The sequence below is a fragment of the Hyaena hyaena genome, unplaced genomic scaffold (assembly GCF_003009895.1).
Source record: "Hyaena hyaena isolate Hyena2069 unplaced genomic scaffold, ASM300989v1 scaffold_152, whole genome shotgun sequence".
In the NCBI taxonomy this organism is placed as follows: Eukaryota; Metazoa; Chordata; class Mammalia; order Carnivora; family Hyaenidae; genus Hyaena; species Hyaena hyaena.
The window spans coordinates 1273915-1288964 of NW_024080784.1; the positions used below are offsets into that span (position 1 = coordinate 1273915).

Sequence of the window (15050 nt, forward strand, 5' to 3'; positions counted from 1 at the left end):
TATACATATACCACTTCTTTATCCACTCATCTATGGATGGACACTTGGGTTGTTTCCATATATTGGCTATTGTAAATAATGCTGCAATAAACATAGGAGTACATATATCTTTTCAAATTAGTATTTCACTTCCTTTGAGTAAATACCCTGTAGCAGAATTATTGGATCATATGGTAATTCTATTTTTAATTTTTTGAGGAACCTCCATACTGTCTTTCTACAGTGGTTGCATCAATTTGCATTCTCACCAAGAGAACATGTAGGTTCATTTTTCTCCATTGCCAACACTTGTTATTTCTTGTATTTTTTATTCTAGCCACTCTGACAGGTGTGAGGTGATATCACATTGTGGTTTTGATATGCATTTTCCTGATGATGAGTGATTGTTGAGCATCTTCCTATGTGTCTGTTGGTCATTTGGATGTCTTCTTTGGAGAAATGTCTATTCAGATTCTCTGTCCATTTTTAAATTGGATTATTTGGTTTTTTTGGTGTTGAGTTGTATCAACTCAATATATGTTTTTTTGGTGTTGAGTTGTATCAACTCAATATATGTCAAAAGACATATATATGTCTTTATATATTTTGGATATTAACCTCTTATTGGACATATTCAATAGATTGCCTTGTTTTGTTTTGTTGATGGTTTCTTTTGCTGCGCAAAACCTTTTTAGTTTGATACAGTCCCAATGGTTTATTTTTGCTTTTGTTTCCCTTGCCTCAGGAGACATATCTGGAAAAATGTTTCTATGGCTGATGTCAAAGTATATACTGACATAAACTGTTTTCTTAAATTAATGAAGATAGATTTATGATACAGTTTCTTGCCAAAATATACATGCTTATAAGAGAAATGACTAGGGCCAAAGGGGCAATGTGTAGCCATAAAATAAAGTGAGCTAATGACTAGTGTGGTGACAGACTTGGCTGCATTGTGAGAAAAAAAATGAGAACTTAAATAAAATATGCCTCAACCAAGAAAAATGCCCTTACATTAAATAATAGCACATTATCCAATTTCTTATTGGAAGGACAGTCACTATTGGTTCAAAATGAATTTTGGAGTATCAGTAAATTATATAATAATATTAACTTGCTGTTTTAGAAGCCTGAACGGCCCGTCTGGCCAACATCCCTTCTCACAGAGACAAGAAAAACTACATTCAGTAAAAGGTCATTTCTAGGGGAAACTGGAACACCGGTCAGGTCACACCACCAACTTGACCTACCTCACTCACCTTTTCTTCCACTTTCAATTTATTTATAATTAATGTACCTTTATCCACCCGTTGGTCTTCCTTCTATTGAAAACAATCATAATGAACGCAAATCCTGCCAACATTTGGCAGTATTAAGTCCATGACAGGAAGTCGGTACAGCTTGCTTGCTATTCTACCCCGGGGTTCAGGCACTCTAGGGCCAAAGCCCAAAATCAAATTGGTGTTGTGGTGACACCTAGTGGTCAGTTAAGATACTAGCTCTGCCTGCTTTGCCACCACAGTCCCACCCCTCTGATCTTGTGAGGAACACGGATGCCCTTTTTTCTATCTGTCATGGGGCCTTGTCCCCTCAAGCCAAACACCACTGTCCTGTCCGAAAACCCCACTCACACACTGTATCTCCTAGGAAAAGTTATCCTCCAAGCTACCTTCCTTCTCCTTCCTTCCCATTAAAAAATCCCTTTTCATGGGGTGCCTGGGTGGCTCTGTTAGTTAAGCACCTGACTTTGGCCTAGGTCATGATCTCACAGTTTATGAGTTTGAGCCCTGCAACAGGCTCTGTGCTGACAGCTCAGAGCTTGGAGCCTGCTTCAGATTTGAGGTCTCCCTCTCTCTAAGCCCCTCCCCTGCTTGCACTCTGTCTCTCAAAAATAAACAAACGTTAAAAAAAATTTTTTTTAATCCCTTTTCTCAGCTGAGAATAAACAGATAAAACAAGTTCATAGATAGGCTTCCAAGGGGGCTATGAACCCACTGATTGTATGTAAAATGGAGTGACTTGTAGGAGCAATTTTCTGGGGACAAGGTCTACCACCTGCACCAGATGTTCAAAGGAATCCGTAACCTAAAATAGTTCAAAACCACTGGGTTAGGAGGAAAAGGATCTAAGTTTTAAAAATAAACAAACAAAAACCACTTCAAATAAGAAACAACTGTTAATCAAAAGTTCCAGAAATATTTTACTTAAACCTGTGGGTCTTTCAAGGTCACTGGGCTGTATGCTATAACATCTGTGAAAACAATTAGTGGCATATGTCACTATATGCTATCTGCAAAGTAAGTGATGTAATTTTTTAAGTTATGAAAATTCTCAGCGATCGCTGTAAATTGGATGGTCTATTTTGAAGCCTGAGTAATAGATAAGACCCAGAGTTTGAAAATAGATTTGAGTATGTAAGACAAGGGGGGAATGTTCCTGATGGGGTATGTAGGGAGTTAGCAAAGAATGAGAGACTAGAATGATCCTGAGTTTAGATCAGAGACAGAGCATTAGAGAAAACAGAGAAAGCAAACAATAGAACTTGGTTCTCTGTAGTGAAGATAGCTGCCTCTAGCATGTGACTCCCAACCTCAGAAAACCCCTGGCTCTCATTCCCTAGACATTTAACTAGTGTGGGGTGTGACCTGAGCTTCCTGAGTTTTAGAAGTTCCCCAGGCAACCCTAGTGCTCAGCCAGAGCAGAGAACCCTGCTTGAGCATGCCCAAGTAATCCCAGTCTCTCACCAAGCCTCACATATTTGCTTCATCTGCACCTCTGGTTTGCAGGCTGATGAAGAACCAGCTGTCTGAAGATTCATGATTGTGTTGTTAAATACTAGGAGATAGGGTCAAAGAGAAGGTCAGTCAATCTAGGGTAGATCACGAATGTCAACGTAACACCAGCATACTCATTAACCCAGAGAACTCAAGCAGCTCCAAGATAAAATTTTATATGCTTTAACACAGAATGGGGGTAAGAGTTAGTGAAAGCTGCACAGTCACATCCTAACAGTCAACCTGGGAGCACAGAACACTACTCCTGGGTCACTCGATGAGCACTTAAGGAACTAGTTGTGAACTCAACACTGTGTTCATCAGGGACAACAGCATCATCACAAAGTAAAGGCCACAACAGCCCAAGAAGCACATTGCAGGCTACTTCAGAAGAGTTCAAAAGCTGTAAAATACACAAAAATACTTTATAAAAAATACTCATGAATTTAGCTACTTCTGGGGGAGATGAAACCAGCAGATCCTCAGAGAAGCCCCAGAAGTATTTTCCTGCACAAGGAAGAGTTTTAAAGTTTGATTTTTTTTTTAAATATTTTTATTTATTTCTAGGAGAGAGAGAGAGACAACGTGAGCAGGGGAGGGTCAGAGAGAGAGGGAGTCACAGATTGAAACAGGCTCCATGCTCTAAAGTTTGATTTTGAAAAAAGGGATATTATCCCAGGTCTGTTCTTGAAAAATAATCTTTTATCTCTTAGGAAGGCATGAAATAATTACTAAAGGAAGCCCATCAAAACTATTAATTGAACAAAAGGACCAAAGGATTACATTAAGGGACTGTTCCCATTTATGATTTGGATTACCAGTTGATTTTAGGAGGAAAAAAAATCCCTGTGGTACTAGGTCATCTGCCAAGTACTGCCAGGGAAAAAAAAAAATCTGCCTTTTATTTCTAAAAGGCCCTCTGGCTTAGGTTCTACATCTGCTGATTAACCATCATCTTCATCTTCTTAGAGGAGAAGAGGCCAACTCAGAGAAGACCTTTAGTCTTCATGCCAGGGCTCAACCTAGCAGAACTATAGCATCAATCCAATTTGTTCAGTGGATACCATCTCAGCATCAACTTCTATTTGCAGCCCAGAGAAACACAGTGATCCATTACCTTTAGCACAGACAGAACATAGAAATACCTATATGTCCATAAACCTAGCAAGGCACCACACGAGGCCAAAATGCTCTAAACAGACCATCTGAATCATAGAGAGGACCAGTGACTGGATCTCCTGAGCCTTTCTGGGAAAGGGGACTGCATGTTGTAAGTGTCAGTTCTCCTATTTCTAAATTAACTTCCTCTTTTTTCTCAACATCTAGAAAAAAGCTATCTCTCTTCTTTGCCCAGCTGGGGCCAAAGCTCTTGGCCATTTTCATGGGCTGCATTTTAATGTAACCACTAAATATGGCTCTGAACTATTCTGTCTCACAATGAGCATACACCCTGAGAAAGCCAATGCTACTTCCCTCCTTTCAACCTTTAGCATTAAACAGAACATCTTCAACCAAACCTATGAATAACAGCAGCACAGCCTAGTGTCTGGGTCTGTTTCTCAGTTTCATCATCTAAGATACAAACTGAAGGTACCTGCATCTCTGTAGACATAACAGGAATGAATATACCAGCCTGGTACTACGTTTCCAATAGGTAGTATTTCTTTGTAGCATCATAAAATTATGATTGACAATATTCACTGAACTTGTCATAACTCACTGTCCCAGAAAATATGTTGTATATCAAAAACTTTTCTCTTCTACAACAGTCTATTCACAGAAGACTTCACTTCTGCTCACCATCACCAAATGTGAGTTCCACCCCTGCCCCCATCCATCAATTCTCCACCACAATGTGGGTGTTCTTTAATTTAACTCAATTCTGACACTATTTGAAGACAGCATCAAATCCCACAAGCTGCCTATAAATTGGAGGTTCCCAACACCCCCTTGGGGCCTGATAATTCACTGGAGTAGCTCACAGAACTAAAACAACAACAACAAACAACAGTTTACTTATTATATATTGATTTATTGTAAAAGAATACAACTAAGGAACCACCAGGGTCATTTGGGTGGCTCAGTCAAGAGTCCAACTCTTGATTTCAGCCCTAGTCATAATCTCACAGTTGTGAGATCCAGCCCCTTGTTGGGCTCCCCACAAAGTGTGGAGCCTGCCTGGGATTCTCTCTCTCCCTCTCGCGCTGCCCCTCCCCAGCTCATTCGCGCACAGTGCCTGTGTCCCTGTTCCCTCTCTCCCCCACAAATTAAAATAAACATTATGGGCACCTGGGTGGCTCAGTTGGTTAAGCAACTGACTTTGGCTCAGGTCATGATCTCACTATTAGTGGGTTTGAGCCCCACATGCAGCTCTGTGCTGACAGCTAGGAGTCTGGAGCCTGCTTCGGATTCTGTGCCTCCCCCTCTCTCTGCCCCTCCCCTAGTCATGCTGTCTCTTTCTCAAAAATAAACTTAAAAAATAAATAAATATTAAACAACAACAACAACCAAGGAACCACCAGATGGAAGAGATGCATAAGACAAGGCATGGGAGAAAAGGCTCAGAGTTTCCATGCACTCTTCAGGCACACCACCCTCCCACACCCTCACCTATTCATCCATCTCAGAAGCTCCTCAAACTCCTTCAGTAAAGGTTCTTCATGGAGGCTCTATTATGTAAGCAGGACTGATTAAATCATTGGTCATTGGGGACTGAACTCAATCTCCAGCCATTCTCTTACCTCTGGAGGTGAGAGGAGTGAACTAGCTGAAATTTCCAACTTTCTAATCACGTGTTTGGCTCTTTAGACAACCAGCCCCCAGTCTTAGGTGCTTTCCAAAAATTATCTTATTAACATAACTCAGGTGTAGCTGAAAGGAGCTCGAGATGAATTACAAAAGACATTCTTTTCACCTTTGTGCCCTGAGGTGATTTCAGGAACTGGGAACAAACACTAAATATAATACAAGATGTCCCTGTAGCTCTTACTGCTTACAAAGTTACGGGATTGTAGGAACTCTGTGCCAGGAATCATGGACGAAGACCAAAGTATTTTTTCTGGTTGTACCATAGTATCACATATATACAGACTGAACTTTGGAAAAGTCACTATTTCTCACATAACCAATTGACATTTCTGATAATGTTAGGTTGTTATCAAAGCAACAATCCTCATTTTTAAAATTGTAAGCTATTACACTGTAATTTTGTTGCTACTTCGGATCTTTAACCAACCTTTTATTTAAATGATGGTGGTTGTCTGTACTGGGAGGGTCAAGGGAAAAAGTCTTGTATTTCACCAAGCACTTAATTATACTCATGCTCTGCTCAATTAAAACAGTATTCTTAAAACACTTTTTAACTGAAGAAGCCTAATTAAATAAACAAGTCTCTGCATGGAAAAGAGCCCAGGTGCCAATAATGGTTTTCCCAATTGCTCAGGGGCACTGAGACCCCTATAGGCACGTAAAGTAACACCCTCACTTCTGAGTGGATTTAAGTGGGAAGGGGATTTAAGTCTCTGACTTGCCCAGATAGTTTATCTCTAAACAAATGGAAAAAGGTTTCCTTACTTTATAAAATGAAAATTAAGATGTTTGGAGGATGCCGGGGTGGCTCAGTTGGTTGGGTGTCCAACTTTGACTCAGGTCATGATCTCATGGTTCGTGGGTTAGAGCCCCTCATTGGCTCTGTGCTGACAGCTCAGAGCCTGGAGTCTGCTTCACATTCTGTCTCCATCTCTCTCCTCCCCTCCTCCTCCTGCTCCCTCTCTCTCTCAAAAAATGAATAAAATGTTTAAAAAAATTTTTTTAAAACCTTTGGTAAAAATTCCATTTCACCATTTGTGACATGTTTGTTCACCTTTTATATTCAAGTAAGTTATTGTTTATATATTTTAATCCTTAGGTGCTTTGTGTGGTTAGACAGCTTTAATAGTTTCTCTTCTCACCATAAAATCAAGGGTAATTTTAAACCTTTCACAAAAATGGACACTTCCCCAGAGAAAACCATGTTTTATGAAGGGGTAAAATCATTCATAGGAAGGTCACTCTTGATAACATTGCTTTTAAGGCAAGGACCTTGTTCCAATATACTTCTTGTTTAATTGTTTAAAACTCTTTTGGAAACCGTTTTCTAAAGCAAGGAAGTCACTTGTCTATCAGGTGATAAACTTCTAATGTAACTGGCTTATGCCAGTTAAATTTCATATTCATATGTTAAACATTTGTAAAGTACTCCACAGGAGAATTACTTGAAGAGAAAGCAGGAAGAAAGTGCTTATCTAGTTTCACTTTGCTTTTCCCTCTCCAGACTCCTTATCATGGCAGTCAGCTACCAAGGAGAATGGAAGCAGCGAGTGTGGTCAGAGTAAATAGGGGTCCCTTGGGCCTCTTGGAAAGTCTGGCAGCAAGCATGCGTTCGAAAGGTAACTTGCGATTCAGGTCATAGATACTCAGAGCCAAGTCCTGTAGCTGAAGAAGGGTGGCAAGAACAGTCATATAACTGGGGCCAGAGAAAGAGGGGGGTGGGTGAGATGTGCAAGCAGGTCTATTGCAATATAATTAAGCTGGGACTTGGAGTAGAAGAAGTAGGTCAAAGGCAGCGGCTTATAGTGAGGGGTATTGTGCAAGCAGAAATGGGGCAACAAATGAGAAAGATCAGAGCCAGGTGTCCTGCGAGCTGGGAGGTTCTGATGAGGGTCTCCCATGCTGAGTGACTGGGGAGGAGGCTGGGGAGCTGGTGGAGCCAAATCCAGTACCATCTCCTCCTGAGCCCAAGGCCCATCCTGGCAGTGTACCTTCGACTTCCCAGACAGATCTTGTCTGCGAGGACGAGGTCGTGAAGAGATCGACAGTTGGAACCTGTGCTATTGTATGTAACCCTTCCTACCAGCGTGTCAATACATGTGGAGCTGCAGGAGAGCCCCTCAGCAGGTTTGGGAGATGACTGTCTGCAGGGCCAAATGTTAGAGATCATTAGGGAGGAGAAGTTAGTGAGAAGGCAGAGTGAGTATCAAGGGAGAGAAAATATGAACAATATAAAAATGTATCATTTTACATAAAACAAAAATAGAAAAAAGAAAAAAGTGCAAAAAAAGCCACTTTGTTCCTAAGCAAAGCAAATCATATTCTTAGCATCAAGCCAATGGGTACAAAATCAAAAGTGAACCTTCACATCACTCTTTTACACTTAATTTTTTAAATAAAAATATACAATGGTGACAAGGTTATAGTAAAATTGATAAACTCATTGGTTCCTTATAAGTTAATGGCAACTTTTTTTTTTTAAGTATATTTATTTTGAGAGAGAGAGAGAGAAAGAGGTGGAGGGGCAGAGAGAGAGAAAGAGAGAGTATCCCAAGCAGGCTCTGTGCTATAAGCATGGAGCCCGAAGCAGGGCTTGAACTCACAGACTGTGAGATCATGACCTGAGCCAAAATCAAAAGTCAGATGCTCAACTGACTGAGCCACCCAGGTGCACCCACAACTGTTTTAATACCAATTTGGCAATAAGAATCAAAAGCTATCAAAACTGTCATAGTCTTTTATCCAGTAATACTCCTGGACATTTAGCCTTGGGGGAATAAATCAAAGGAAAAACTGTCTATATAAAGATATTCACTGAGACATTATTTTTAATAGCAATTTTTTAATGGGGGCTGAAGACAAAGTATTTACTTTGTCTTACTTTTGAAATATTTCAAAACACAAAAATGATAAATGAGAACACAACAACCAGCAGAATCCTATGGAACTACTGCAGATCACAATCATGAAGCTGTGTGGCAGCACAAGAACTGTTTGGTAGAATCTGACGTCATTATTCAATATCTCTAGATGGCCGTTACTAGTAGGCAAGGCATGCGTACCTAGGACGAAGACCAGGAGGAAATGGAGGGGGAACTGACAGTTGATATCTTGGGACCTGTAGAGTTGTGGGTGATGCTGCTTTCTCTTTAAAATTTTCCTCACTGGTTTATTGTGTGTCCAGTAACCACATTATGGGTTTGGTAGGGCTAATGATAAAAGCAGAAACGGTAAAATGAAAGGATAGAGGCTCTTAAGAACCTCTTAAGCTATTAATCAAACCTTTCTTTTTCTTCCATCGTCTTCCCTTTGTATATCTTCACAGTGGTCTTCGGCTGAGGCCGAGAACCATCACTTCTTGGTCTCCTTGAAGGACCCTTCTTAGAACCAAAACCCAGAACCACTAAACCTGCCACATTAGCCCTCTCTCACTCGCGGGGCATCACCATGACCTCGAACCTCATGGCCTTCACCCCAGCTGCCCAGGCCTGGCCTGCCCTTCGTGGATCCAAAAGAATCTAATATAAATAAAAGGGAGGCAGCACAGTGAGCTGCCTGCTGACAAAACTTGAGATTTCCCACTACACACCAAACTATAATTAACAGGAGGCAATGCCAAAAACAACAAAAGAGCTTCAAGAAAACTGCTAAAACACTGTCTAGTTTTTAAACTACACACACATTCTTTTCTGCTCACCCCACCCCACTCTCCCTATTGTACTCAGAAACTCTTCTAAAACCACCAACTTGCAAAAAGACACTAATAACTACCGCTTCGTGGCAGGAAGGGGGTGTGCAGAGCTTCACAGAGACCATACACAGAGCCACTACAGATCACTTTTGAGAAACAGAAAAGCAGTTCTTAGAACCAGAAGGAAATTAGATAATCCTAGCCCAGCTTACTTGATGGGTTTAAGTGTGTGTGTGTGTGTGTGTGTGTGTGTGTGCGCGCATGTGCAAATGATGCATCTGATGAGGGGGTGGGAGCACAAATGAAGTAAAGAAACAGCTACCAGGGTCTTCCTCCCGTGTGAACTGCTTTGAGGTGCGGTGGAAAGGATAAGTTCTGTATAGTTTCCGTTGAGCCCCGTAATTCTCTGTCTTCAGAAAACTGCCCTCTCCAAAGAGTATTCTTAAGAATTGCCATAATATCACCTTCCGTGACTACTCAATCCCTGAGAAAGGGCTTTCTAGAGAATGAACCCTACCCCTTTTACCCACATCCTCTCCCAACAGTTTACAAGCCCTTTGGGAACCACCATAACACTTGGGGCAGCAGGGACGGGACTCCCATTGGGCGTGGAGACCAGCAAGGAAGCCATGCACAGCTGTGCTCTCGCCTCTGCCTGTAAGGACTTACCTTCATAAAAGGCAACGCGATCTCTTCTGTCGCAAGGGTTATTCCAGGAATTTCCTATGGCAGGGGGAAAAAACATACACACAACTGCTAAACCTATCAACCACCACAAGCTTGAACCTTCAGGAAGTGTTTTCTGCACAGACAGAAGCTGAGGGCAGCTCCCAGTTTGCTAACCTCTACTTTAAATAAACCTTGGGGTTTATAAATAACAGTGAACACAGCCCATCTCTTGCCTTGGGAAGGGAAATGTTCTTTAAAGTTACGATTACAATAGATGACAGTGTCCCTGAAGGAAAGGAGAAGACTATTAGGAATACAAAGCAAATAGTTTAATACTTATACATTTCCACTTAAGAACCAATAAGGCAAATTATATTTGTACCATCAAGTGTAATACTCAGGGGAAAATGTTTCTTTTTTTTTTTTTATTGCTCTTTTGTTCCTCTTCTTCTCTTTTGCTTAAATGCATTATATTATAGTAGGCTCCTGCCTCACTAGGAGGAACCAAGATTAATGGGGTTCTTTTTTTGGCTTTAGTATAAGATTTTTCTTCATCTCATCCTCCACCATAATTTCAGAAATGAAAGGTCCCCATAAAGAGTTTATGCAGCAGTATCCCCATGACAAATATGAAAGATACACAATTTACATCAGGAAGACCAAATTATAACATTCTGCTAACTAGTGAGCATTAAAACAAAAGTTTCAGGGCACCTGGGTGGCTCAGTTGGTTAAGGTCTGACTTCAGCTTAGGTCATGATCGTGTGGTGAGTTCTAGCTCCGTGTTGGGCTCTATGTTGACAGCCTGAAGCTTGCCTGGGATTCTCTGTCCCCTGCCCCCCTCTGCCCCTTCCCAGCTCACAGTCTGTGTCTCTCAATCTCTCTCTCAAAAATAAACATTAAAAAATTAAAACAAAAATTTCAATAAAAATAAAAACTTCCAAAATTGCCCTTCATTCACTTATTTTGGAAGTGTATTTCTATAGTAATTATTTAGATTAGCTTCTTAACTAGTGAATTCATCCTTTTTTTCTAAAATAAAGTAGATTATATATAAGAAATTAATTTAGAAGGTGTTATGTAGAAATAAAACATGGTATTTATTTAGAACTTAAATGTCCTGGATTTTTATTGATCTACACTATTCCTGTGGAAAGGGGCATCATAGCAATGGAGAAATAAATTTCAAGGATATTGAAGCAACTGAGTTGTCCACTATAACCACTGAAAACCTGTGGTAAGAATATACTTTGTGTTTCACTCATCACTACTCAGTAAGAAGAGACACTTCAAAAAAGCATTACAATTTCACTACAGCTTTAGATTACAAATGGCATCTTAAAATAGGTAGAACCAGGCTAATTGTTTACAAAGCATAATTCAGGATTATCTATGTGTAAGAGCATCATACGTTCTAGGTATCTTAAATCCAATTCAGTTATTTACAGAAATAATCTGTCTCCATACAGAGCATGACATTCATATTTCCTACTGTGGCAAGTGTTTATTAAGATGTATGATTAAGAGCATTTGCAGATTAGAAAAAGCAAAAGCAAATGATTTACATCAGTGTTAAAGATATGCATGGACTCAGAACTTCAGGATTAGGGGCGCCTGGGTGGCTTAGTCGGTTAAGCGACCGACTTTTGCTTAGGTCATGATCTCGCGGTTTGTGGGTTCGAGCCCCGCGTCGGGCTCTGTGCTGACAGCCAGCTCAGAGCCTGGAGCCTGTTTCAGAGTCTGTGACTCCCTCTCTCTCTGACCCTCCCCTGCTCATGCTGTCTCTCTCTCTCCTAGAAATAAATAAAACATAAAAAAAAAAAAAAAAAAGAAAAAAAAAAAGAACTTCAGGATTAGAAGAGACCTTTAAGGTGACCTACTCCAACCACTGGAAGTGTAGGGCAACATGAAAACCCTAAAATAAGCTCAGTAGATGGTGGTTACAAGTGGAAGTTTCTTATACTGTACTGCTCACAGGGCTTGCTGCCATCACTCTGTATGTCTACAGAGCTCCTCTGCCTCACAAAGTCATGAGAAATGCAAAAGTGAAGAATTGCCTGTCAAGATGATTCTCTCATGAGTCATGCAATAAACATGTGTTCCCTCCTTAAACACAACTCTGGGAATGAGGGGTTCCCAGTCCCCACCTGTCAGACACTGAACACAAGAGTTCAACACAGGGTTGGGTGGTGAGGAAAGGAGGCAGAGACGTGTATTTCCGGACCCCCTGTGGTTTAACCTGCAAACTTCCTGCCACATCACATAGAGCCTGCATGTCTATTCACAAGGGTTCTCAAAGAAAAACAGTGAGGGCCTCATGAAGGAAGAAGCATCTTTTCCTTGTGATTCTACAGTGAAGGGAGAAAATTTAATAACCTTTAACAGTAAAAGATGGAAGGGCCTTTAGGAAAACACTACCACCATGCATACAGTAAATTTAGAAATGAATCAAACACACCTGACTATATTTAGATAGACTAAATACAAAATGGGCAAATGTTACAACTTATGCCAGTACTTATTTTCCTATGTCTGTGTTACCTAAAGTAAATTTATTTTTCTGAATGTCTTTTTGATACAAACCTCTGCCTTGAGACTAAGCATATAGTTCTAACATCTAAATATGAAAGAAGAAACCTTTTTCAGGGGCAGCCTGTATATGTTTTTGCTTTATTTAAAAAAAAAAAGTTTGTTTATTTTAGAAAGAGAGGAGAGAGAGAAAGAGAGAGGGAGAAAGAGAGTGAGTGGGGGAGGGGCAGAGAAAGAGGGAGACAGAACCTGAAGCAGGCTCTAGACTCTGAGCTGTCAGCACAGAGCCTAATGTGGGGCTCAAACTCCTGGACTGTGAGATCATGATCTGAGAGGAAGTGGGACACTTAACCAGCTGAGCCACCAAGCACCCCATGGTTTTTGCTTTCTGATCCAATAAAAACTTAGTTCACTGCACCATGTTTAAGAGAAAAGAAACAATATTTTATCTCACCACTTTCCAATTGAAAAATACAGAGGAGGGACCAGGAGGAAGAAAAGGTTGAATGGAGTGAATTTGCTTAAGGTTACTAACTTCTACTGATCTTGAAGCTCTACACTTATTACAGATTTTCCTTATGGGAGGCTGGGAAGAGGTGTTAATCTACTTAGTAAACAGAGCAGCTTACAAACAACAGCACTGGCCCAGCTATTCCTCATTAATAAAAACCTAAGAAATATTCTCCTCTACTCTAGTTGCTAAAAAAAATTAAAATACCATTTGAAGATGACAGAGGCTTAACTTCTAGTAGTAAGAAGAGTAACACATATTCTGTACCTTCTCCTTCAGTTCTACTACTTTATATAAATACGTTAGCTAACAGCAAGGATTTATTATTATTCTTCTGCCAGAAAACTCCAACTCAGATCCTTATCAGTCAAAACAGAACCAAAATCACAGCCATGGTTACTGTGACTGACCCATGACAGTGAATCAATTTTAATTACATAAAGAACACAAAGTATTAACTTACTGTATTCCAAATGAGCACTGAGGAATGTGGCAAAAGTTTATCCATGTTACTGGTCTCTGGACATATGCTCCAATATGAAGAAGCTGAACAGATTTGTGAAAGGAAAGGGGGAAAAAAACAGACAAACATGGTTTAATAACAAGGCAGTAGATACTGTAATTCACCAAAACAAGCAAACCCAAAAATGTTTTTAATGCCTTATCCTTACCCTTGAAAGCTTAACCATTATGGTTCCACTTTCACTAAATGTTCAGGTTCTGTTCTTCACAAGGAGAATAATAATGGTAAAAAAACAAAACCAAAAAAAACCTTATTTGGCATTTCTATCTATCCCAGTGATGTTATACCACTTCACATGCAACTGGCCAACACAAAACTGAGCTAAGAAAGTTACATCTTAATGGGGAGAAAAAAATCACTAATAAGGTTATAGAATGAAGATTATATCATATCCTAACAGTCTCTGAATGGCCACAACTACTCACAAGACCACGAGAGAATGAAATTAATTAGCTGCTGTCTGAAATAGAGTTAAAAAAAAAAAAGCTCCTAACTAACATTTTGACAGATTGAGCCATTATCAATTTACTGCTTTCCCTCTGGTAAAAGGGTCAAGGATTCAACTGAATATGCACCAGCAGCAACACCTACCAATTATAAATTCCTGGATGAAGTCAAATGAATGGCAGGCAGAGAGATTCTCAGAAATCCACTGAATAATCTTTAAGAAGTGAGAAGACAATTCTGTTAGTATTTACATCTGCACCTTGCCCCCACCACCAAAGAATCTTTGGGGTGCCTGGGTGGCTCGGTGACTTAGGCTCAGGTCATGACCTCGTGGTTCATGAGTTTAGCCCCACATCAGGCTCTCTGCTGTCAGCACAGAGCCTGCTTCAGATCATCTGTGTCCCTCTCTCTGCCCCTCCCCTGCTTGCTCTCTCTTAAAACATAAGCATTCTATATATATATATATATATATGAATCTTAAAATTTTCTATTTTGGAACTGCCAAAGAACACACTGACTTCTATACTCTCTTCAAGACACATAATGCAAGACTGTGACTTAACTAGTATTGTAAATCAGGTCCATTTGACGCATCTTTTTACTAAATGCCCTTTGCTAGAATCCAAGTAAGGCTTCTTCAACCCCATGTTTGTTTTTGCTAGGGTACATCTCATTATAGCAAAGTACCAGTGTGAAGGGCTGTGGGATATAGGAGAAAACCGAACCAAACCACACCACTAAGCTTGGAGGCAACAGACCTGGGTTTGAATCCAGTCCAGCCATCAGTGTGAACACTGCCACACCACCCTAACCTTCGTGAGCACCACTGTACAGGCCTCCCAAAGGCATGTTGTATCAACGATTCTCTCAGTCTCCTCAACCATCCTTCCCTGCTTGAGGACTGCAACTCCTTGTTTGCAGCCTTCCAATGAAAGGATACTAGCAGGCTTGCCTAGCCACAGAGCACTCTCATATTTGTGTTCCTATCACTAAGTTGCCATTTTTATCTCCAAACTTATTCATGCTAGTTGTACTTATTTTCACAATTAGGTAATTTAGTAAAATATTACCATAGGCAAGTGAAATATGGATGCAAAAAGAGTGCTATTTGGTCAATAA

The 15050-nt window shown here is 40.3% G+C and overlaps 1 protein-coding gene across 7 annotated transcripts in view; it reads right to left on the minus strand.

The window, feature by feature from the left end:
• Positions 1 to 15050, minus strand: part of LOC120236343 (gamma-secretase activating protein) — an 84395-nt gene that overhangs the window by 21039 nt on the left and 48306 nt on the right. For 3 of the 7 annotated variants that reach the window (XM_039239096.1, XM_039239095.1, XM_039239100.1), the window contains exons 17-19: positions 14076 to 14145; positions 13425 to 13507; positions 9922 to 9975 (exon numbers count right to left, since the gene is read on the minus strand). In XM_039239096.1, coding sequence (XP_039095027.1) covers positions 9922 to 9975; positions 13425 to 13507; positions 14076 to 14145 — 207 coding nt within the window. The remainder of the gene's footprint in view (positions 1 to 9921; positions 9976 to 13424; positions 13508 to 14075; positions 14146 to 15050) is intronic. The other 4 variants (XM_039239102.1, XM_039239099.1, XM_039239098.1 and 1 more) reach the window with 2 other exon arrangements.